The sequence below is a fragment of the Pagrus major genome, chromosome 8 (genome assembly GCF_040436345.1).
Source record: "Pagrus major chromosome 8, Pma_NU_1.0".
Lineage (NCBI taxonomy): Eukaryota > Metazoa > Chordata > Actinopteri > Spariformes > Sparidae > Pagrus > Pagrus major.
This window is the reverse complement of record NC_133222.1, coordinates 31,094,415-31,119,181: the sequence shown is the minus strand read 5'-3', so window position 1 is coordinate 31,119,181 and position 24,767 is coordinate 31,094,415. Positions and strand designations below refer to the sequence as shown.

At 44.6% G+C, this 24,767-nt stretch overlaps 1 protein-coding gene across 1 annotated transcript; it reads left to right on the top strand.

The window, feature by feature from the left end:
- The first annotated feature begins 838 nt into the window (after positions 1-838).
- On the top strand, positions 839-23,925 carry ccnd2a (cyclin D2, a). Its single transcript, XM_073471495.1, has 5 exons — positions 839-1,275; positions 2,665-2,880; positions 6,329-6,488; positions 13,861-14,009; positions 19,625-23,925. Exons 1-5 carry the CDS (start codon positions 1,081-1,083, stop codon positions 19,796-19,798), a joined length of 894 nt encoding a protein of 297 aa, XP_073327596.1. The 5' UTR covers positions 839-1,080; the 3' UTR covers positions 19,799-23,925.
- The last annotated feature ends 842 nt before the right edge of the window (positions 23,926-24,767 follow it).

Genomic DNA, 24,767 nt, shown 5'->3' with positions numbered 1-24,767 from the left:
GTATGTGTGAGTGTGAGTGGGTGGGTGGGTGGGTCTGTCCTGCGTGCGTGTCCGTGCGCGCGCACACGCCCCCGTGAGTTAGTATGTAGTGTTTATGGCCACATGCATACAGTATCTACATGCGTCATGCTCCGCGCCGAGGTTCACCGAGTCCATTTGAAAAAAGCTGACAGACAAGTTGGTTTAAGAAGAAAGCGAGCAGCAATTAGTCGCTTCTTCTAGAGGTTTTTTTCTTTCTCTCTCTCTCTTTCTTACTTTCTTTCTTGCTTTCTTATCCAAACTAATATTCAAATTACTTTCACAAGGGGGCACTTGCTGCACTTCAGCAAGTTAAAGTTGTGGAAGGCTTTTTGTAAAAGCTGAAAATGTGCGTAATAATAAGGCAACAATCAATAAAGGTGCATGTATTTATTTAAATTGGGGCCAAGCGACAATATCATTGTGTCCTCACTCGTTATAAGGCAATCAAGCACCAACATGAAGATATAAATCTATTAAAACACAAAAAATGTTTCTTTTATCTGATGGCAGCATGTTTCAACTGAACATTAATCAGTCACATACTTGAATATACCCCAAGAAATTAAATAATTTGTTTATTTCAGCCTTAAATAGTCGGGAAATGCGAAGAAATCAGGTAAAACTCGAGTTTAGAAGGATTTATTCTGCACCTTTGTTGTGCATCTGCTGTTGGGAAAGTGTCAGCCTTTAACATTTAGAAATGAAACCAGTTTGCCTAAAGTTGTCCTGCATGTCAGCCTGAAAGAAAGAGGGACGGGACTGCAGCATGTTGCGTCTGGTCTATACAGAGGTAATGAAGTGAATTGCGTCAGTGGCGCATGCAGGGCAGGCTTGAAATGCGCCTGATCTGGCCAGGCGGATGAAAGTTAGAGGCGCACTGTGGGGAGAAAGGAAAAAGTTCTCACAAGGAGAGGCAGGACTACTCTTACGGAGCCCCTGCAGTCTCACTTTTTTATGCCTCGAAAAGACTTCCCCTGCCATCCCTTTGCATTTTGGCTCCGCAAAACCGCTTCCGAGAGAGAAATCCTACTTTTTGACTAAAGTGAAAGCACCAGCACCATGGAGCTGCTCTGCCTCGAAATGGACACCATCATACGAGCTCGTCCCGATCCGAACCTCCTGTGCGATGACAGAGTCCTGCAGAGCTTGTTGACCATAGAGGAGAGGTTTCTACCCCAATATTCTTATTTCAAAGGCGTCCAGAAAGATATCCAGCCGTTTATGAGGAGGATGGTCGCGACTTGGATGTTGGAGGTAGGCTATACCGAAACACCGATTGCTGACAAGTCTTATTATTTCCGTGCTCGACTTTAAAGCCTCTTGATTTGTTTCTATTGCTGCTTTAGCGATCGCTGTTTGCAATTTTTGGACAGTAGATCACACTTGTTGCTCTTATTTCCGACTGCTTATTCCTCGTATTAACCAAATGTGTCGTTTTCCGTAATATATTCCCATTTTTAAAGTCCGCTCATGAAAGACGGTGCTTATGAAACTTCGAGCTGTGATATCAGCGACACCGGAGAATTCCCTCTATATGCCTCACATGTTGGCCGCACAGGCTGCCTGTTGATTCTTTAATGTTATTATTTTAGATAGCCTGAATATTTCCATGCACACGTATGCACTCCGCGATGCAATGCTGCCCAGCGCTGCTTATCGCCATGTTGGTTTTTTACAGGAGCGCTTGGGCTTTTAAGAGGACTTTACAGTGTCATAAACGCAATAACAGCGGTTATAACCCATCGGCAATGACAGAGGAGGTTCTTGGGTGTCCGCTGAATATAGAAATGATCCCAAAAAGCGTTGCAAACATTTTAGGTATCTATTTTAAATGTCGGAAGGGGCGAGGGCCTTATCTGTCGTTCTGGTCTTCCCCCCGTCGCAAAGCCTCACTCTGGAATTATGTTCGATTTTTGACACTCGGTCAAATATTTCCGGTCATCCTCCATCTGTAAACAATCTCGAGCCCTTGAGCTTTATTTTCATGTAAATATTGTCAGAATCTGACCGACTGGAGATTTTTAATTAATTTTTGAAATATATATATCGGGTCGGCGGTGACGCACATCAGACCAACCTCTCGCGACTCGCCTTTTATTTTGACATTTTCTTCCTATTTATCGTGCGTGCATTTGGATAGGAATTGTCGGGTATGATGTGGAAGACCCCCCTGAACATTATGGTGCGAAGAAAATCGCTCTAGATAATTTATTTATATTTTTAATTATTTTATGAAAATATGACGACTGAAAAAAAGTGTGTTTCCGTGTGCTGAGCTGTCGGGGTGTTTTTTGGCTCGGCTGATTGTGACTTGAATTCATTTCTTAGTGAATGAACTGCAGGAATGTGACTCTATTGACAGTATGTGTCCGGGACTTATTTCATTCTCTGTAAAATTATCTATTTCGAATTAATTTATGATGTCGCAACCGATTAGGGCTGGGCGCAAATTCTTGGCCGGGCCCCAACTATGTGTGTCATTGAATTTATATGTGCTCTTTATGTGATTAGACTTTTGTTTCGTTATCTCATAAAAGTTTTATATACATTTCAAGTGCTGGAAAACAAGTCAGGTCACCGCAGGGTGGGTTACTGATTCCAAATGCTGAACATTGCCGCATTGTCTGCCCTCTCTTTATTCAGGTTTGTGAGGAGCAGAAGTGCGAGGAAGAAGTTTTTCCCTTGGCCATGAACTACTTAGACAGATTTTTAGCCGTGGTACCCACCAAAAAGTGTAACCTGCAGCTGCTGGGAGCAGTGTGCATGTTTCTTGCATCCAAATTGAAAGAGACTCGTCCATTAACTGCAGAGAAGCTTTGCATCTACACAGATAACTCCATCAGACCACAAGAGCTGCTGGTAAGCAACAGTTGGTTTCACAAAATTCACACTTTTGAGGCTTTGTGCTGTCCTCATCAGCTGTTTGAACATGGTGTCATGATATATGTTTGTGTTTTATTTCCACATCATGCTTACTTTTGGGAACTTCACTTGTTTTAATGCACACATTCACTTTTAATATGTTCATTTTAATCACTCAGCTCAACACATCACATATAAACACAGGTGGTGTTGTCATTTCACTCAATCTGATGTCCAGTCTCCACTCTGGACTGCGCCGTCATCATTAAAAAGCGAAAGCCTCGCAGTGAATTGTTCCACAAGGGCTCCCTTTACTGTACAAGACCCTCTGGGCTTTTACAGTATCCATCCAGTCTGTGCAGTGGTCTCCATCGCCATCTAGTGGCAGATATTTCCACAGAGCAACGAGGTCAGCTTGAACTCCAGCCAAAGTTCTGACTCTGTTCCTGTCGGCTAGAGAGGGAGAGACACAGAGAAATTCAAGTTTGCCTTTTACAGTTCAGCTCTCATCCAAAAATAACCGTGGATGCACACATTTCTGATATTATGTCATGCTGCACTGTTTCTGACTCTCACACATTTTTTTGCAGCGCAGAAATGTGGCTCACAGTCAGGAGTGATGATGCAGGGGACGTTGTGTGTCATTTGGAGCACAAAAATGTAATTCCTCTGTGTCCTGTGTTTGATAAGGCCTCGTCGGTTCTGATAATACCGGCTGCCTTCACCAGCGCAAACCAATTAATTAACTCAGTTTCCCATCAGATAAGTGTTTCCCCCACTGCTCTGTGGTGCTACATAAACATTCCTCAGTAAACAACAGCCAATCCCACCCATGTTGTGAAAGAGGCCACATATTATGATTCAGACGTGGCTGATGGTTGCAGGCCTGCCTCGTTGCCTGACTGGCGGCTCCGCTCGCTGGGCTGATTGCTGCAGTATATTCAAGTTCCAGTTGGTTTTGTTGGTTTCTGATAATTTTCTGGAATGTGTTTCTGCTCGGGAATATTGTGTCAGATTCACTTACCACACTCCTCAGTGAGGGCTTCAATGGTCAGCGTGACAAGTAAACAGAATGTGCATTAAAGAGAAAAAAGTGCAGCATTGTTAGCCGGTGATGGGCTTGTATAAAACAGTACGTCACGCTGCATTTTTACAAGAAAACTGAGTGCGTCCTACCTTTATGTGCATGTCTGAAGACAAAGCCTCCAGTCCTTGAACTGGCTTGCTGGGGCCTCTTCTCAGTGTCTCTGTATAAGGCAGTATTTTGGCTGACACGCAGATACAGGAAACAGAGATCAGCTGCTCAGGGCATGTGATCGTTTTTTTGTCCTCGTCTTTGGTAACAATTTCTTGTAAAGAGAACCGCAATTTTCAAAGAAGGTGTGACCAGAGGAAGGCAGCAGAAGGAAGTGGGTGCCTGCCTGCCTGCCTGCCACTCTGTCAGCTAAGAGTCTGTGTTGCAAGGTTTGTCATAGTCCTCTGCTGTAAGCTTGAATCTTGCTAGCTGGCCCTGATGGTGAAGGCTTCTGGGAGCTGGAGGCAGCCATGTTGCAGACATTAGACTCAAGTAAGTTACTGAGGCTATTATACTGCACGGGAAAGCAAATAATTCTGGTATAAAATTTGTTATGAAAGCCATGACGGAGATGGTTTTGCCTTTTCAAGGCCACATAACAAATGGAGCTGTTTATACCTTAACGCTGTGAGTTCTTCTTTGAACACAGGCGTATCTCTGAGGTAGCAATATGAATCTATCACAGGGGTGTTTTTCTTAGGAGGGGCTGCTCTCTGAATGGGCACCCCCCACCCCCAGTGTCTTTATTTACACCCCTGAAAACACCGCTTGTCATTATGATTTGCATATGATCAAATAATTAAATCTTTGAGATACTGGTGGTGACACATCTCCGAGCAAACACAGGAAGATGTCTTTCACCTTTAACTCAGATGCTTTTATTTTCTCATTTCCTCTCACATGATTACAGAACAATTTTTTTTTCTTTTCTTTTTTTTTTTAAATGGAGCCTTTCCTCTCCTCTCTCTTTGCCCCACGGCATCAAGGAGATCAGAAAGCATTACCAGGCTGAAAAAGGTCACTTTGATTAGAAAATTGCCAGCTGGTAGCGGGTCAGTGGCAGCCATGTTGAATTGTCTCATGACTATGAGTCCATGTGGTCTCTCGCTTGCTCTGAAAGGGAAAATGAAGAGCATCCGTGGTCCCAGTCACAAGGCTGCAGTCCGGAACCAAACCACGACATTTTTTCCCAAATTAGTCACCAACTCTTCGGTTAATCACCTCCTCCTCTAGGAAGTGAAAGTAACAATACACTCTAAGAGAAGAGAACACCACACCTAGTGTCCCACACACACTCACACAGACACTCATCGAGGCTAGCATGTCATCACATTTTGCCATGAGATCCAAAGTGAACTGATTCAAAGTGGTTCAAGTCAAACGCTGCACCAAGTTTACGTTTCCTGTGAGCCAGAAATATGCTTAATATGCTTAGAATAAAGTCTTTAACTAAATTTGGCACTTAATGTTGTTTATATGAAGAATAACATACAATTCAGAAATTAATCACATCACGTGTTGCAAGGTTTAATGGACTAAATGATGAGTGGAATGAGATGACATTAAAGGTGCACTATGTAGTTTTGGGGAAGACATTTTAATCTGACTGATTTATCTTTTTATACCTAAACAAACTACATAAACAAACTCTTCATTTTCATGACTGAATAAACAAACTGACCTTAAAGGACAAATCAATTTCATACTGTTTTACTTTGTTTATATGTGGCGGACCATGCCACCTTTCTAGCTTCAAACAGTGATCTGGGACCTTATTTTCCTCTGAGAACAGCTTGTTTATTCAGTTATGGAAAATTTCTGAGTTTGTGTTATTACCTCATTAATATAGTAAATATTAAAATTCTGAGTTTGAATTTCCTCCTTTAAATACTGATAAAAGAGAGTTATCACTGATCCTGCTCAACAAGCACAGCCTTCCTATCCATTTTCACTGTACAATCAGACACACACATACACACACACACACACACACACACACACACACAGTAGAACCTCTAGTGGGCCTCTTTAGGAAAGTCCCCAGATGCCAGACAGACAGACGGGGAGGGAGACAGTGTTGTGAGGTCACCTGGGTTGGTGGCGCTGCTGGTGTTTCTCTGTCCCAGGCTCGGCCAAGCAGAGACTAACATAATAACAATAACGCTTAACCTCCACACATATAATGTACGGGGCCAGGGGCCCACAGAGACACACTCACTCTCTTCAGGCTGTAGTGTAAGTGTTTAACATGTATGTAAATATGGGGTGGTACTTTGTGTCATTTTATCTTTCTTATTCTGTCTCATTCTTGATTATCTTTCTCTGCTCGCTACTCTCTCTGTCCGTCTCTCTCTGTCTCGCTCTCGTAAGGAATGGGAACTGGTGGTGTTGGGGAAGTTGAAGTGGAACCTGGCAGCAGTAACACCGAACGACTTCATCGAGCACATTGTAAGGAGGCTGCCGCTGCCTGAGGATAAGCTGGCACTTATACGCAAACATGTCCAGACCTTCATCGCCCTCTGCGCCACAGGTAGGACGCAATGTCGGACACGTTTTTAGGTCCTGTTTTATCAATAGATGCTTGTCTGAATAAAGTGTGACGTTAACAGATCCAAACGATGACTATACAGAGTGCGATGTCATCTTGATATCATATCTTTTTCTCTTTTTTTTTTTTTTTCTATTGGTGTTGCAAGTGACACTGATCATGGACAAGCTGCCAAGTCAAACCAAGCGATAATGGCTTGCATCAACATACTTTCTCATGTTGCAAAATATCTTTATCCGCACATTCTTCTTTCAAAGCCCTCTTCTCTCGATAACATGCGGCAACAACTCTGTTCAGAGGTGTGCTGCGGGCCAGTCACGGCCCGCCGTAATTGAAGTGAGAAGCATTACCTCCGATGGGAAAGTATTCGGCCTGAGAAAAGCATGTGTCATGGAAGACATTTCAGCGCTAGACTCTTAAGTCTCACGTCCATCATTAGTCTTCTCCCAGGCTGGTATGTGGTCATGTTGTTGAGTATCAGTGGCTTCCAGAGCATCCAGTAACACTTCAAAGCAGATTGAGCCCGGTTGAGGGGCATTCCCATGTCGCACAGGGTCGAGAAGAGGAATGGACAGGGGTGGAGGCAGGCAGGCCATTGTCTCTTTTGCTCTTGAGGTGAATTGTTCCCCCCGAGATCAAACATCCAGCGAGTCGTGGGAGGGACAGGGAGCCTTTAACATGATCTGAAGAGACGGCGAGGTCGGAGACGGAGAAGATGCAGGAGGGAACAGGGAGTGAGGGAAAAGCCAGAGGAGTGTATTGTTTTTGCCCTGCCAATTCTGAGGCATGTCATGTTTTCATATCTCTTTCCCCTGCCGCCTTCCTTCCCTCTTTCTCTCCCCCATAACTTCTCACGCCTCCCCGCCCTACAGCTGGAGGACATGATAGCTTTCCCATGTTGAGATTCACCATAGGGCAGGTTTCTCCTGTTTTGCGTCACCTCCAACATCACATTCAAACTGCTAATAATGCAAGAGTGTTGATTGAAACTGGCAGTTTTACTAGTCCTTAACATGTTTATGGTTTTATCTTGATAGTGACATGGCAAAATACACATTTAACCCACAATGAGGCTGTTTGACACTCCTTTTTTTCTCACTGTCTGGGTGACCACCACCACCACCAGCTTCCTTTTTTCTGCAGGAATGCTAACTACACCCCCTACCAACCCCCCATGGGAAACAGCCTCTTGTGCTGACATCATTCAGAGGAGTCTGTGTGTGTAGTTAGATGAATAAATACGAGGGAGGTGACAGGTATTTACAATATAAAGTGATGGAATCCCCTGCACTGATTGTGCAATGGATCTGATAGGGTGAGAAAAGTTTGCAAAAGTTCATTTCTGAAGGAGGAACGCCTGTTTTCTCTGTTTCTCCGTGTCTCTCTCTCACTATCTCTTGCTCTCTTCCTCTCCCTGTCTCACCCCACATCTCTCGCCCCTTGTTTTGTGCCAGCGGATTAATGTGTGGAATGACAGCGTGTCAGTGATCGGACCTATTCCCAAAGCAACATTGTGAAAGACTCAGCATGCACTTTGTCCTTAATTGCTTCAATGAGGCAGTGGAAATAAATTTACGAGCCTCCAGGAGTCGTCCTCCCTGACATTGTGTTTTAGGAGAGAGACTTTTTCTGGAGATAGCTCTGGATTAGCAACAGGCCATTTATCTGTGTATGCTCTCCTCAGACTTGTATCCAGGCAAACACTGAGAGTGAGGGCAAGGCAGAGAAAGAGAGAGCGCGGGTGAGTCAACAATTTGGTGCATCTGAAGATCTCTGGGAATTCGAAACCCCATTTGTGGAACGTTCCCAGCCGTAAATCTTCGGGTTATCTGGTGAGAATCCTCCTTGAGACATCCTCCGACTTGAGCGGAGCTGAGAAGGTAAAGACGCAGCAGAAGGAGGAGATCTCTCAGGAGGATTTACATTTGCAAGACAGTTGACAACGGGTCACCTGTGGCCTTCCTATTTCATACAGTCTCATTCAACCCCACCACCCACCACTACTCCCACCGCCGCCGCCCCCATACTGAAAAAGAAAACACGCATAAAACCACGGCTCTCTGTTTTCAAGCGAACAAGAGAGAGAAGAGGAGAAGTGGAGAATAAGGCCTCTCATTCCTAATGGCTCCTCTCTTTTGATGAAACAGTTCCGTTCGGGCCACTCGGTGGGATTTTGTCAGGTGGCGCAGGCTGGCTCTGTATTAATTAATAACATTGGCCGCTCCTTTCAGGACTATGCAAATGGCTCGGGAGCTCAGCTAGAGGCTGGGAGAAAGGAGACAAAAGGCTTGGCCCTTACATTTCATATGCAGAGCCATGCGAGGGTCAGCGCTGCGGGGCCACTTGATAGGAAACACCAGCGTGTCCCTCAGGCAGGCCGCCGGATAATAGCCCAGAAACAAGCTCATTAAGGGAGATTATGAACCTCCATTCCTCCACACAGACACCGAGCACTCCGAGCTTCCTCTTCTATTCTTATTCAATTGAGGTAAAGTGGGAGAAAGGACGGGGTGCAGGGGGCAGACAGATGCACCCCAACCTGTCTGCTGCAGTTATTGAGCTCCGTCTTCTTGCCATATTGGCAGGGATTATGGTCTATTTTTTTTCATACGGACTCCAATAGCCCTCTCTGTAATGGTATGGATGGAATGGTGACAATAGTCATAGAAGTGGATCAAAAGAAAATTCTGGAGCAGGGCCAACAGTGCTGTCCAAGAGAGAGTCAATTGTCCTGAAGGAGACAATGACGAATTTGCTACAAGTTTGGATGTAAATAACAGGTGGTTTAAGTAACTGAGTACTCTCCAAATATTATTTGATTGCGTTCTTTGGTATGTGGAAGTGTCTTTGGACTGTTTGAAGTAACTTGATGATTAACTGGTTAGTTTCCCGAGACAAACTAATGATTCACCAGCCAACAAGCATGGGAGAAGTCAAGCTTTGCTGCATGGCTTCATTTTTCCCTCTTGTATAACGGCACTTTCTACCATAGAATTGAATTGAATCCTGTAGCTGAGGTTTTATTTAAAGTATTTAAAGGGGCACTTTTTGTTTTGGAGAACAAATTCAAACTCATAATTTTTTTTTTCCCATAACTGAATAAGCAAGCTGTTCTCTGAGGAAAATAAGGTCCCCAGAACACAGTTTGAAGCTAGAAAGGTGGCAGGGTCCGCCAAATATAAACAAAGTAAAACAGTATGAAATTGTGTTGTCCTTTAAGGTCAGTTTGATTATTCAGTTTATTCCGTCCTGAAAATGAAGAGAGTTTGTTTATTTAGTTTGTTTAGGCATAAAAAATCAGTCAATGAAGATCTTTCTCTTCTGATTAAACTCTCCTCCTCAAAACTACATAGTGCACCTTTAAAAGTGGACCATGTATAATAGAGACCCTGCACTTTAAGAAGTTTTCTCACATAGTTTTGCCTGGATTCATAAACTGTGCACATTGCGGAAGTATACAGCATATTCCACTGTTTAGTTTGTTGGATGACGTGCTTACATACGTAAAGTTCCTCCACTGTATTTCACTTTTATTTTGAAATAATGAAGATATGCACAGAGGATCATCAAAGCACTCCAAAGCTGACAGATTTGTCTGTATCCTACAAGGAAGGAGCCTCAAATCTTTCTGCAAACGTGTCCATTTTTATGCAACCGTCAAAATGTTTTCAAATGACTCATAAGACCTCTTTTCATCTTAGCTGTTACGTCTCACTGGTCCAGAGGCAGGAATGTTCCCTTGTAGCTTCCTCTCCAAGTGGCTGCCGCAAGGAGAATCCCCTCCAGGCCCAGCTCCGCATTCTAGAGATGAATGATTCATCTCAGACGTGGTCAATGAAATGGTCTCTACTGGTGTTTGTTTACATAAAAGCCCCTTCATGTTTGATGAGTCAGAACCCTAACAAATTAGCCGCCTCCTCCGACAAATTATCAACTCTCCGCAAGCTCCGCTGATGTGAGGAGTCACGTCCGGTCCGACTGCACCGTCGACACATGGAGCGGGGAGAAGCTTCCTGACAGTATGCGCCCAAAAATGTGACACGCAGAGTGAATCATCGAGTGGCATGTCCTGAATCCTTCCGCCCCTCCTCCTATCCTTCACCTCGCTGGTGTAATCAGCACCACACTATAAATACTGAGGCCTGCTGAGTCACACCAGAAACACAAAGACTGAGATTTTTTGCTTTGAAAGCTGCAGTTATCCCACCGAAAAAGGTTTAGGAATCAAAATGTTTTTAAGCTTCCATGTTTACCTTGGAGGTCAGGCTGACCACAAAGACTAATATTTGTGATTTGAAGCAAAGTAAATGTTAGTGGAAGCTAGTTTGACCTGTCATGACACCAGAGTGTCCTCCGTCCCACATTTGATCGCTGATGTTACTGACATTACGCCTGTGCAGCTGTGACAGTGGATTTGATGGTGCAAGAGTGAAGCGAGCTGTCACAGGATGCTGCAATTAAGGAGGAATTCTGTTTTCTGGCAAATGTGTTGATCAGAGTTTGAGCACGGGTGCATGACTCAAATTCTCCTCAGTTCTGTTTTTTGTTTGTCTCCAGAGTGACAGCCGGGAAAAAGAGGTAATGGAATATGACAGATAACTGTATCAAGTTGTTGATCAGTGATTTCTCCCCTTCTTGCATGTGGAAGAGCTCCGTAAGCCCAGTTGGGAAGTTGTTTTTGGTGTGTTGGTGTGTCTGAGCAGCTCTCTACAGGCCATGTTTTGACTACCAGGCTGTGTTGCATTAGTGGTGAAACTTACTGTCATGCCAACCCCAAAATTATGTTTGTTTTTGGCCTTAATCAGTCAACAGGCCCTGGGTCCTCGTAATGCTACTCCTTTAATAAACAAGGTCAATAAGCGCTACATGTATACAACACAAGACCCTGATTTATAGCGCTGGAAAGAGAGTTGAGGGTGAGAAGGAGAGTTTTTTTCTTTCTTCTCCTGGCTGTTGTTCAACTTTCCAACTTTAATTAATTTACAAGTTTAATGTGCACACTGTGCATTGCAGCCACCCACGAGGAGTGGGCCGCGCAGGGCAGCAGACTGTGCGACCAGAGGCCTGAGGATGGTGTTTCAGGGGGTTAGGAACACGGAGGAATGGAGATGAGGGGGCGCAGGGAGGAGAAAGGGCCATTGAAGGGGGTGAGAGGCGTGCAGGCCAGGCCAGCCAGCCGCTGCTCACAGGGAGCTTTCCATCGCAGGCGTCCCCACTCAGCTACATACACTGTTTATCCTCAACATGAATATCAATGAGGGCCTTCTAAAATACGGCCATTCTTCGCCCCACATGCAGCAGCCACCAGGCCCGAGTGTCAGCCCGCATCGGCTGCACGCGCGCGTCCTTGTTCTGCTACAGACCTGTCTTGTCTTGAGTGCGAAAAATCAGCTTGCTGCCCACTGCCCGCCACTCAGCTCTCCCACAAGCCTACGTCTGTGCTGTGTGTGTGTGTTTGTGTGTTTGTGTATGTGTGTCTGCATCTTAAACCATGCAGGCATCAGTGCATTGTTTCCCCCTTGCGTCTCTTAGGTGTCTGCCTCCTCGCCTGTCAGTCTGCGCTCACTGCACACGTACAGTAAATCCGTGTATGCCTTTGTCCTTTTAGCCCTCTATAGAAAGTTGTGCTCTTACAGCAGTGATGTAATGCCGAGGGGCTTTGTGTGCTCTTTCCTCTTGGCTCGAGGTAGCCTTTAATAAATCGCCCCTTGGCAGAGGCCCAGCGGCTAACACAGGGGTGTATAATAAGTTCATTTATTTGTCAACACTGAGCCCACAAGATGAGAAAGCGCCTGGCTGTGCATGTTAAAAAGGCAGTGAGGGGCTGCCTTTACAGCTATCAAAGGGCCTACCTCTTTGATTCCAGATTTTTGAAAAAAAGAAGGAAGAAAAATCTCCTTCAGAGCCATCGCACGCAGTTTGCTTTGCAATTGAATATGGCAATATGTTAATGTGCAGGCTGTTTCTATGCCCCCACTGCCCACTCCTCTAGCCCATAGGTGGCCCAGGAACAGAGGCATACTTGTGAGGGGGGGGTGGGAGGCAGGAGGTGAGGGTCGCTGGAGGGCGACTCTTTTCTTCTTCCAAAGCCTCACAAGAGTCTGGACACAGACTTGAGAGTGATGTGCAATCGGAGTTGTCCACCCCCTCTCCTCTCCCACCAAGCCCACCACCTTCCCCTTCCTTTCTCCTTGTCGCCTTGTCGCCACACCGTCCATCCCTCCTTCTTCATCTTCCTCCCCCCAGTCGACCCCCTGCCCCCCCCTCTGTCCAGCCACGCTCTTTGTCCGGCCTGTCTCGCTGAATTGGTATCAGCAGAGAAGGGATGGATGCTGTGTCTCTCAATTGGGTGAAATGAGGTGATGACTCTGGACAATGGAGTCACACTCCTCTGCCTTCCCTCTCGCAGGCCCGCCACTCTATTAATATGCTAAAAGATAGGAGGGCCGCCAATGCAAACCGCTGCCTGTTGTAGCAACAAAGACTGGGGCATGTGTGCCATTCACTGGCCCCATCTAAGCAAGCCATGTGTTGTCCAAAAAGAAAGGTAGAAGTTGAGCAAGACATAAAGAGAGAATTGAGAAAGGAGCGAGTGTGTGTGTGTGTGTGTGTGTGTGTGTGTGTGTGTGTGTGTGTGTGTGTGTGTGTGTGTGTGTGTGTGTCTGTTTGTGTGTATGTCTCTGTTTGTGAAGAGAAAAACTCTCTCTCTCCCTGCCTGTCTCTCTCTCTCTCCCTCTCTCTCCCTGTATGCCAGTTGCCTTGCCTTTTCGGGCTTCTGGCCCGTTCACAAGCTGTCTCATTTGCATTATGAATGACAGTGAGGGGAGCTAACAAGGTTATTGGTCTTTGAGACGCACGCCTGTGACCACACGTGGAAAAAGGACCTACAGCAGTGAGCATTGGCAGAGGCACTGAGCCTCTTTATTCCTCCCTTTCCAAGCGCTATGGGGCTTTTTTCAGCGAGCACACGATTTACTCAGGAGATGGAAGAAAAGGGGCCGGGCTGGGGAAAGGGGGGACTCGGGTGGGGAGCGGGGTGAGGGTGGTTGCTTTTCAGCTCCTTTACAAGCCAAGTGAACCCTCATTATCCAGGCCCCTGGTCATTAGTGAGCGCTGCGTTCAGGCCCGGTGCAATAGAGGGATTATTTATTAGCTGACTGCTAGATTACCAAATCATATTGTCTCTGGGAGGGACGTATTTGTGGAGCGTATGAATTGAAAAGTGCAATTTAGGAACGGCACCAGGTGAATAAAGAATGAAAAAGAAAAACAGTTTTAGTCATTTATCCACTGAACTTAAAATTTAAGCACCGAAGACACATTTAACTCAATTTTTATTCCTTCCTTTTAACAGATTTCAGATTCGCCATGTACCCTCCCTCCATGATTGCCACAGGAAGTGTGGGGGCAGCGATCTGTGGCCTACAGCTGGACTCAACCGACCAGTCACAGTGGGGCGACAGTCTGACAGACCTGCTGGCCAAAATCACAAACACAGAAGTGGTGAGTTTGTCTTACACTGATTTCAGCCGGACACACATATTTTTTTCCAAAACAACAACTGAGTTTAAAACATTCCAGTGTGGTCTTGTCAGTAAAGGGTTGAGCTTAGACCTTGATACTTGTGTGTGGAAAATTTGATGGGGGATGTTTCTGAGTAATTTTAAATGTGGAGGAGGAATAAGTGTGAGTGTATCTTGTGAGATTAGTTAGGTGCTCTCTGGTATTTAGATAAGTACAATTATTGCTCTATGATTCAAAGCTGAATCAGCTGCCGTTCTCTTTAGTTGGTTTACATTTCCAGCGAAATGCCACAATTAACTCATCTTGTTACCCCTGAAACACACACTTTTACAATCTCTTAGTGTTAACAAGAAAATCTTGCTTTCGTCTCAGAGACTTGCTACTTCTCTGAGGGGAAATATCCCTGTTATTATGTCAAAAGTTAAGAAATGCCACATGTTTGATGAGGTCGTGTGTTTGCGACAGACTCACATTTGGCTTCTTCACTGGGATTCCACAAACCCATTTTGAGGGGATTTTATTGCCAATCGAGAGAAAAAAAAACTACAAATGTGAGACCAGAAAACGTCTTAATTAAAAGAAACTCATCAGTTTACACGCAGCCTCTTCTGTCATACACTTGACTGGACTGAGAGGTGGCATGCGGAAGGTTTTTTTTCCCTCTCCATCCGTCCGGTCGGGCTGCTCAGGGCCCCCTTGCATAAAGAATCCTCTAAATCGAGCCAGGTTGAGAGCATATACAGTATGCTCTGTCGCTGACAGGAATGCTGGCCAGGCCGTTGTGTGGCTGTCTGGGTACAGTGAATTTTGCGGTGGTGGGTGAGTTGAGTCCAAACACAGGCAGGGCCTCTACTGACTCTGAGATGCCTGGCTTTCATCACGCGGATGGGAGAGGGCTTCAGCTCGCTGTAGCTGGCTGTAAGGGTGGGCAAAGCTGCAGCATAGGTTGATTTATTAAGTTATTCTTTATTAGTCTCTCTGGACAAATTAGTCTTCTACATTTGACCCATCCTAACTATTTAGGAGCAGTGGGCAGGGACCAGCTCCAGCTCGGAGGCTGCAGCCTTGGCAGACGAGCGCCTATTACCAAACATGATGAAAAAAGGCTTTTAGTTAGTAACAGCAGACTTAATCTAAACATGAACATTTAGAGTTCGTGTGTGCTCACTGTGGAGGGAGCGGATCAAAGGGCACGACACAGATCCCGAGCCTCAGCCCTGGTATGTTCAATTCTGTCCCCAAAAAGAGGCAAAGAGGGAGGAGGAGGTGGAAGAAAGCTGTTGAAGTGTGAAAAGGACACTGGGAGGGGGTGTCATGCCTTCCCTCGCGACAATCAGCCCTCTCTCGTCTCCTCCTACGGTCCATAGTGCATCGCCGCTGGAAAGCATGGCTCCCTCTGGTGCGAGCTGTGTGAAGTCTCGCTCAGCAGCTGAGGAAAAACAAATAGCTGACCTCAGCAGCACAGGGCCTCAGTGTGTTTAGGCTGCGAGGTCTTTTCGACTTGAGGGAATTAAGTCGCTCTGTGTCTCTGATCAACTCCTCACATTCCTGGATTCAGACAAGCCATGGCTCGCAGTAAACACGGGAAGCAAAGCAGAGGGCACCCTCCCTTATTCAACATATAGAGGAGGCTTTAGTTTAAACTGCCACGAGGAAGCAAAAACTAAACACAGAGAGCATCTTTTGGTCTGCATCAGACTTGTGCAACACTTGTGATACAACAGCATTAATAAGTGGTTTCAGTGCTATTTACTGTTTGTCACTGTTTGAGGGTTTAGGCTTTTACACATATAAAAAAGAGGAAATGGTGATCACTGACTGAACCCTACCATACCTTCTTTACCCGAAAGCTGCGTCACTTTATACTTCAATTCAACATCACCATCACCACCCTCACACTCGATTTTGACTGCAGGCATCAGGGTGGAGGTATGAACCTGAGTCTAAATGTGTATACATACTGTCTTTGGTTTTGGCCGGCAGTGTAGTGGCTCGGCAAGATGGTAGAGCGGCGTCCCGTAGCCAGCCGGGCCAAAGAGCCAGGCAAAATATGAAGGCAAAGCAAGTTTGGCCAACCTCTGCAGCTGCTGCTGCCAACAGCATCATGGCCAACGCCACCCCCCTGGCACCCTGCTGGCATCTGTGGTATCCAGAAGCTGTGGTTTTCCAGTGGAAATGTGATAGGGCCAAGTCACCATCTTGGGCCGCTGGAAGAATGTTGTGCAGCCTCACATGCACCTGGTGTGGCCAAGAGGGGCTCCCTGTTAGGGACAGCAGTGTCTAAGAGCCAAGTCATAATGTGAAGGGAGAAAATATGGAATTTGTGACAATGTGTTGAGTTTCTAGTGGGAGACTAATCAGTTGTGACTTCACTGAACTGCAGAGGTCATCTGCAGTGACAGAATATACTTTATGCTACAGTACACAATTAAGACTAATAGTGAGCACGAGTGTGTAGAGCTTCCCTTTATTCTTGAATGATAAATACAGGAAATAGAGGTTCAAGAAGTGCAACGGTGTGAAAACACCACTTCCTAGATTTTATCGTCTCATTTTCTCTCTGTCTCTCATTCATCTTTTTTTTTGGTCAGGGTCACTCACCAAGACACCGGAAACACATTTCCCCACTTCTCCCTGTCATCCTGTTTTCATTCCTCTTTTTTTATCACCCTGGTTTCCATTGTGGCCTAACCATCACTGAGATGTTCTCATTCAAGCTGCACGATGGATGCATGTGAAATTGTATTTTTTTTAGAGTGGGAACAGTAATATGTTGCTTGCAACAAAGATGCATTTATTAGGAAAGTTGATCTCTATTAACACAGCCTGTGGCGTCACCACTTGTGGTGTTTCGGCATGCGGCGCAAAAGTAAGAGAAAGGTCACATTTTCTATTGTAACTTGTGGAAATTCGAGTCATGTGGTGACTCCTCATTTCCAGTGTCAGCCTCCGGATATTTTTTCTTAAGACTCCTTGAGATCTGTAGTGTGTGTCTGCCTGTGTGTTTGTTTCAGCTGTCTGACCACCAAGTCCTCCCAGAGTAGCTAACGCTGTCTTGTGTGGTACAGTCAGCAGTTAAAACACATTCCATGGCTTCACACATTTCTTCCTTTTGGTTTTGTCTGTCTGCACGACTTCCCCCCTACTGCCAGTGTCACAAAGGCAGCCCGGGAATCATGTGCATGCCTTGATTCGTCAGAAAGACAGATTGGTGCAGTGTGATGTATGTTTGAGGCAGGGCAGATGGAGGACCGTAACAGCAAGGGAGGATCTGAGGTGGTTATGTGTTTTTCCGGGTTGAGGCTACAAAATAAGATGCTCGAGTATAGCACCACCTCCCATGGTCAACTTATTCAGTTCTGTTGGCCCCCTCGGTATCCAAGTACCTAGACCTTCTCTGAAAACAGTATTGGTGTTTCCAGTAGTCACACATTGAAGTCATTAAAGTTTCTCGAATAAAGCCCATGAGGCTTGGCATGGGATCCGAGACAGGGGGAGCATGTCTTTTAAGAAGTGAAGGCGTACATTCTTGCGGTAAGACACAGGCAGTTCCTTTACATGTTCTTCGCTTTACTTAATTTTCTCACAGGAATTGAGCTTTTATGACCAATGGGGCACATGTTGGTGGGAAGATCTTGTGTTACTGTGTGTGTGTGCACACGCCCATGTTAGCGGCCAACCTCTGGAGGAGATTAAGGGACAGACGCTGGTCAGGTTTCGTCCACGTCAGACCCATTGCTGGGGGAAACATTCTCCCTGAGGCACCCAGCCCAGATCGTTCCAACCTCATCAACATCAAATCATTCTTGACGGATTGTGATCCAAAAAACTCTCCCGAGCTAATCATCGCTCGATGCTGGAGAGCTCATAATAAAAGAGATGTTAAGGCAGGAATTACGTCCTGCTGACTTCAGATATCAGCAAAACCCCTGTTGGCTCAGGCATTTTGTCAGTGGTCATGTAATGGAATAGATTTCTTGGTCTTTTAAGGAGATTCCACTCGTAAAGAAATCCTCCATAACAGTGTCCACATGTGCAGAATTTCAACAAATTGCCAGTTTTGAAAGTTGAGTTAGAAGTCAGAAACTGGTGCAGTTTCCCTGTGACAACACAGTACATGTCTCACCCTGCAATGTGTCATGCTGTTTGACCTTTGACACCGTGACCTTTTGTCGCTCACCCATGAGGAGCTCCCGAAGAGCAATTCTGATGTGAGTGAGGTCTCAGTTCTCATTTCATCAAGGCCCAGCAGCACCAGAAGCTATAACACAGGCTCAAACTGTGGCCCATCAGGTTTAAATTAGCTGTAAATTTCTGAAGAATGTTTCCCCTCTCCACAAGCGGTACACTTTCACCCATCCCTCCGGCCATGGGGCGCTCTCAGTCATGTTTCCCACAAGGCAACGGGTTATGCATGTGTGTGTTAGTGAGTTTGTAGAGCTAAAAGCAAGCAACTCTGCTTCAGTTGTATTCTTGTATTTCACCACCAGAGAGCAGTGCAAACTCTTAATCAGCTCTTGCAGACAGGAACTTTCACATTAGTTTGTTATTTCTGAATATATTTAAAGATTGGCTGTTCCTCTCCTTCTCTAACACGCTTGCTAACAATCCATTCAGCACTCCTTCCCCTTTACCCTCCCCCTCCCCAATGAGCTGCTTCCCCCTTCATGAGCTACGCTGTCCCCTCTGTCAACCCTCCATCAGGGAAGGATATGAGGGCTCAGCGCTGTTGAGAGGCTCCTCTCCCAGGTGGATTCTCAGATTGCCGCCGCGGCCTTTGATGGTGAAAGGCGAGCCGGCCAGGTCTCAGATGGATCCCCTGCAGGCAGGCAGGCACACAGACTGGCTCTCGTTAAAAAAGCACCACCTTTGTGTTCCCACAGGAGGTGGATGTAATTAACATAGCTTTAGTACTACCTGTGTTTTCAGCCGCCGTTGTCAAGGCTACTTCTGTTTGGGTTTGTTTGGTGGTGGTGGTGGGATAGGTGGGTGGTTGGATTGGGGTGTGTATGCACAGACGTGCGTGTGGGAACGCATGTGTGTCGGTATGTGCACACGATCACTATAGGGGTGGTGCTCAGTGCACAACCCTGGTGGGCTGATGTAATGCCTGGGTCTGGTCCGTGTCTGTGCGCAGCTTTGGCAGTAGTTGGAGCTGCTAGGAAGTCGGTGGTCATTTAAAACCCGTGACCTCCACTGCCCAGGGGCCCCTCTGCTGCCACACTGGGGGCCCCCGTTTGTCACGCATTGACAAAAGTTTTCAGATTTCTCTTGTTTCTCACGATGATGGTTGCAAAATCCAATTTCCGCACTGAGAAACTGTGGTACTTATCTTTTGATTCAGACTGAAACAGGCCCAGCTTTTCTACTCACTCGGGAAAAATGAGAATATATCAGAAAATATTTGCTTCAGCCTTTGTGCCAGAAGACATGCGTTGCAAACATCCACTACATTAAATCAGACATTTAAATCAAATATTCAAGCAAAGTTTTGCTGACTTGATTTGGAAATGAGAGAACTTTCCTGTCCACCATTAGCACAATAATTTGGATATCTTTTTACATCTAGTCCTTCCTCTGTTGTTTCACTGCAGGATGTTCTTAAAGAGTGCCAGGAGCAGATCGAGCGCGTGTTGGTGAGCAGCCTGCGTGAGGGGCGGCAGCAGCAACAGCAGCAGCAGCAGACGCAGAGAGGCCCCAGCGGGAAAGGCCTGGACGAGCTGGATCAATCCTCCACCCCGACAGACGTCCGCGATGTCAACTTGTGAACCACCAGAAGAGGGGCATCATTGCACAGGATTTTACAAAAGAAAAAAAAAGCATCATGAAAAAAAACTCAATTTTCTTAAAAGCAGAAAAAAAAGAACAAAAAGAACAAAAAATTTTAAAAACACAAGCCCTTTAAACGAAAAAAGAACAATGCTTGCTAGTTTTTTTGTGTAGATTTTCTGTTCTTCAAGTCAAAAAAAAAAAACCTGCCCACGAAATAGATTTTCTATGATGTTCTAGTCTAAAACGTCAAATTTGATACAATGAAGCTCTGTGGTGCCTTGGATATACAGAAGGGAAGCCAATCATATTTGCATTCTGCCTCTGATTGTATAGTATGTCCTTTAAGTTATATTTTAACCATAGCTTGATGACGAGGCTGTTATGGTAGAAATTGTGGAAACCATTCAGAAAAATGCATACATGGGATCACACTGGGGCTTCAGTTTGTTTTCTCCTCTGTTTTGTTTTATATGAGTATTATCACTATTACATCCGTGGACATGCCCGAGCTCCTCGAGCATCACAAGGTCCGCGTGTGTGTCGAGGACGAGATAGACAGTGGAAGCCGTGAGAACATTGTGCTAAAAGTTGGTGGGTCCCAATTCCAGGGAAGAGACAGAATGATAATAATTATTAGTAGTATTAGTAATTATTATTATTATTATTAATATTATTATTGGAATATTTTGGAACTGAGTAGTAGAGATCAATAAGCTCCTTTTGTCAGGCTGCTTGTGTGTGTCAGTTTGTGGGTGCACTGTGCAAGCGAGTCTGCCAGCTTGCATGCGCGCCTGTGTGTACGTGTGTGTCTGTGTGTGCGTGTGTGTGTGTGTGGTGTGAATGCTACATGTGATCCTGTATCTATATTAGCAGTGTGCATTCTATGGCGTGAGGCACTTGTTGCAAAAGTCAAGTCGTAGACTTACATTCTATATTAAAAGACTATGGAGCAAGCAGAGGCTACACATAATACTTTGTCCATCAGTATAACAGGGCATCTAAGCTATATCACTGCCTCCATGCATTAACAATGTCTCATGGTTCGTTGTTGGCCAACAATAAACTCATGTGCATGGACTATGAATGAGAGAGTTAAGCGAAGGGACTTTGACATAGAGCCCCTTACCTTTCTAAAAGCATTTTTCCAGACTCAGAGGTCATGTGAGGTGTTGTTAATTACTGCCATTCTGTTAATGAAATATTACAGATACTTCATTCCTTTTCACATTGTTACGATATAGTGTTTCCTTAGTTGTGAAAGGCTGCTTTGAGTCTGGACAGAGTAGTAATGACCTCTCACGTGTGCCAGCGTGTATGGCTCACGTGAAAACCGGAGAGGACGATGTCTTGAAGAAAGTAAGGCTTTGCTTTTTAAAGTCTGGAGGATGTCAGGCTCCTCTGTATTCGTTAGCAGGGTGGGGACAGGGTGCGGTGTGGAAAGGATTAGAAAGACAGGGACAACAAGAAGTCACTGTGGAAGCACAGGATGGTAGGATAGAGAGGATCTGAGTGGTGCAGGAGCATGCTGCTGTGTAGGAGACGAGGAGGATTTACAGCCAGTGGCTGAGATGTAACAAACAAAAAGATGGCCAAAGGCCTCACAATAAAACTTTGACATCTGCATATTTGGATGGAATCAACATTAACTTCTCAGAATGGATGTCTACAATGACTCAGCTAAGTGAAAAGAAGCGTTCTGGTTTTCCATATGCATGGAAATGAAATGAGGAACTAAGACTGTACAGTGCCAGATCATGTGAGCATGAACTTTCTTGGGGGGTGGGGTTAGAGGAGTACAGGTTGATGATATACTGTCAATGCATCTGGAGTCCCACATAGGGTTGTTTTCTGCTCCCCTATATGATTTCAATGGCAAAGCACTTTGAGAACATGCTCCCCAGGAGATAAGTAAAATGAAATGCGTCGGGTGGTGATTGGAGGTGAATGGATGTTTTCTTTTTTTTTTCCTTGTTAGCCTTTTCTTTGGTTTACTTTGTAGGGCTGGTTTCCCAATCATCAGACATACCCTTGTCAAGCAAGAGTCACATTAATAACAAGGCTTTCCACAACTTACGACGAGAGGACATTCCGAGCGAAAAAAACATTCCTGTTCAAGCAAAGTGCAAGTTGATGGGGAGTCTGAAATTTCCGAGAGTTTGAACGAATTGCAAACGCCAATATGAATTGAAAAAACGCCTACACACAGAGTTCACTGATCCATGGGTTCTGTTTGATTTTCTTTTATGTTGTCAAGAAATGAAATTTTTTTGTTTTTACTTGAATTTTTTCTTCATATTTATCTGCATCACAGCCACAGATAGTCACACAGGGCAGCGAGGAGCTCCAATAAGGTGGTCGTAACATCCGATATTTGCACACATTTGGCAATGAGGTTTGCATTTTTTAAGACAGAGCAGAGCCTTTGTTTGAAACCACCTTAACTGATGTGTGTTGCAGTGGTTGGTCAGTTTTCTATGGTGCTGGCTTGTGGAGTTCAGTGTCTGTCAGTGAACACATGTGTCCCCTGTGAGCTTTGCTGCTTCAAATCATTGGCAAGGGGGTTCATCAGCCAGACAGACATCAGCACAAAACAAGAGACAGATGATTTTTTGTTTTGTTTTGTTTTCATGGGACACGTTGCTTTGCCACAGCAAGGTGTCTTCGACTTAATGCTTGAGTTTTTTCATGTGACTTTGCTGCGTGTATGTTTGTCAGACTGAAGAAAAATGTGGGGTTCTATAATGTCTGAGTGATGTTTTTCAGTAAAACTGGGCAATTTAATGACACATTTTGCCAAAACATCCCCGTCTGAATCTTTGATACGACCCCTTCATTTTTGCCTCTGTTTGCCTGATGTAAGCTCTCTCCCAAACTTAATGGTTGTGATTTTTCTTTCCTGCAATTTATTGTTGCATGTGTTATATATTGAGACCACCTTTTCAATTTGTGTTTGATATATTTTATGGGGTGACCAGACCCGCAAAAGGGTTTTTCTAAGATTTAGAGATACTGTATTCCAAAGTGAAGAGAGGACAGAGGAGGAGGTGTGAAGACATCAAGAAAAAAGTGTCAATATTTTTATTGAGTTATTGTTGTCTTTTTGCGCTGCTAAAAGCTATGAATTTGTTTCATTTATACAAAAAATAACATTACCTAGTTGTGATGTGTCACTTGAGTGTGCTGCTATTTTATAAACATTTGTATTATAATATAATTATTTTACTGCTTAAGAGATACATTCAGAAACGAAGTAGATGGTGATAGAAGAACATGAAATGAGTATTCGACTGGAAATGTTCTTTGTACAGTTTGACAGTTTGCTTAGATAGCATGTCTCCTTTCCCCCTTTTTTTTAATCTATTTTGCTCTCCTTCTTCAGTCACATTCTGCATCAGTGGTATTTCCTATACCTCAGGATTACTGGACAAAAAGAAAAACATAAACAAATCCATCGCCTATACCTCTGCAGTTAGGGAGCCTGGAACGGAGGAGAAAGAATACAGTGGGGAGGGGGGGGGGAAAAAGCAACGACAAATTAGCATTTTTGTGGATGATTCTCACTGTTGTAGAGGGGAAACAACTTGCTCAGTGAGATGGGAAACAGGAAATATGCAAGGCTTCCACTTGGACTTAAACCTATATTGGAGGGGGGACACATCAACATTGCAGTGTTTATCTTCGAGGGGGGTTTGTTCTGTAGATAGTTCAAGCATGTTCATTTCTGTTCATGTTGGTGCTACATCTTGCCTGTGTGCGAGAGAGAGAGAGAGAGAGAGAGGGAAAAACAGCATTCCTATGATGGCCAAAGTACAGTTCTTGCTTTATACAAACACAATCGCTCTGAATGTCAGTAAACATGGAATCTTGTATGTGAGAAAGATATGCTTTGGTCTGAATTATTCTGTCTGTGCACCATTGTAACGGCCACATAATAATGGGCTGAGCTACACCTGTCATGTCCAACCATAAATATTCTGATATCTGGAAGTTTCAATGGTGCAGATTTCCCTTTGGGTCCCCCCCCCTCCACTATAACTCATGTCATGTACCTCAAATGTCTGTTGCACAACCTCTGTTCAATAAACTTCTGCTTTAAAGGGTGTGACACCACATCAGCTCACTATTTCCCACGCCTGTGTTCCTTTTGGGCTCTGTGTCTAATTGTTTCATGAGCGATAGACTAGCTTGTGTGTGTGGGTGTATGTGTGTGTGTGTGTGAGTCAGCAATGACACTGCGAAGCAGAGTTCAGCTGTAGCACTTGATGACTTGAAAGCAAAACAAAGCACTGATGACGAACGTGGGACAATATGTTGTTCCCCTGGCCAGAATATAAGGAACAGCAGTTGTAAACACTCCCTGCAGATGTGAACATGCAAGAAAAAATGGATGTATCAATAGTTCAGCTCTGGCCAATGAAAATGGTCACATTCTGGTCAGAAAAAAAGGACTGTCAACCCCTAAACACACTCTTTTAAGTCTATGATGTCGACAGAGAAAAGTCACAAATAAAGCCAGAGGACTTCTGTGAGTAGGGAAAGTGTCAAACTATGCCCTCTAGTGGCTGCGTTCATAGAAGCATAGTTACTTGATCCACTGACATAATCAACAGATTTTTTACAGTGCTGTAAAAATTACCCAAAAGTCATACTTAAGGTATAGTAGTACCTATAGTAGTATATAGTAAGGTATATTTACTTGTCAGTATGAAATGTACTCAAGTATCAAAAAGTAATTTTCTGGCAAAAAATGTACTTAAGTATCAAAAGTAGAAGTAAAAGTAAATTATACATATGTTTAAATGTACATATAAACTGTATACTATGGGTCGACCAATTATTGGCATGGCCAATTATTGGATATGATATTCTGCGTTTGTTGGAATCAGTTGCTTTTTGTTTTTGTTTATCTGAAGGACAATAAAATTAATTAATTTAATTTAAAAATGTGCTACTTTGGCTCTGATG

Coding starts and splice junctions, on each gene's coding strand:
- ccnd2a (XM_073471495.1), top strand. CDS start 1,081: ATGGAGCTGCTCTGCCTCGAAATGGACACCATCATACGAGCTCGTCCC. Junction 1,276..2,664: donor TCGCGACTTGGATGTTGGAG/GTAGGCTATACC, acceptor CTCTTTATTCAG/GTTTGTGAGGAGCAGAAGTG. Junction 6,489..13,860: donor CATCGCCCTCTGCGCCACAG/GTAGGACGCAAT, acceptor TCCTTTTAACAG/ATTTCAGATTCGCCATGTAC.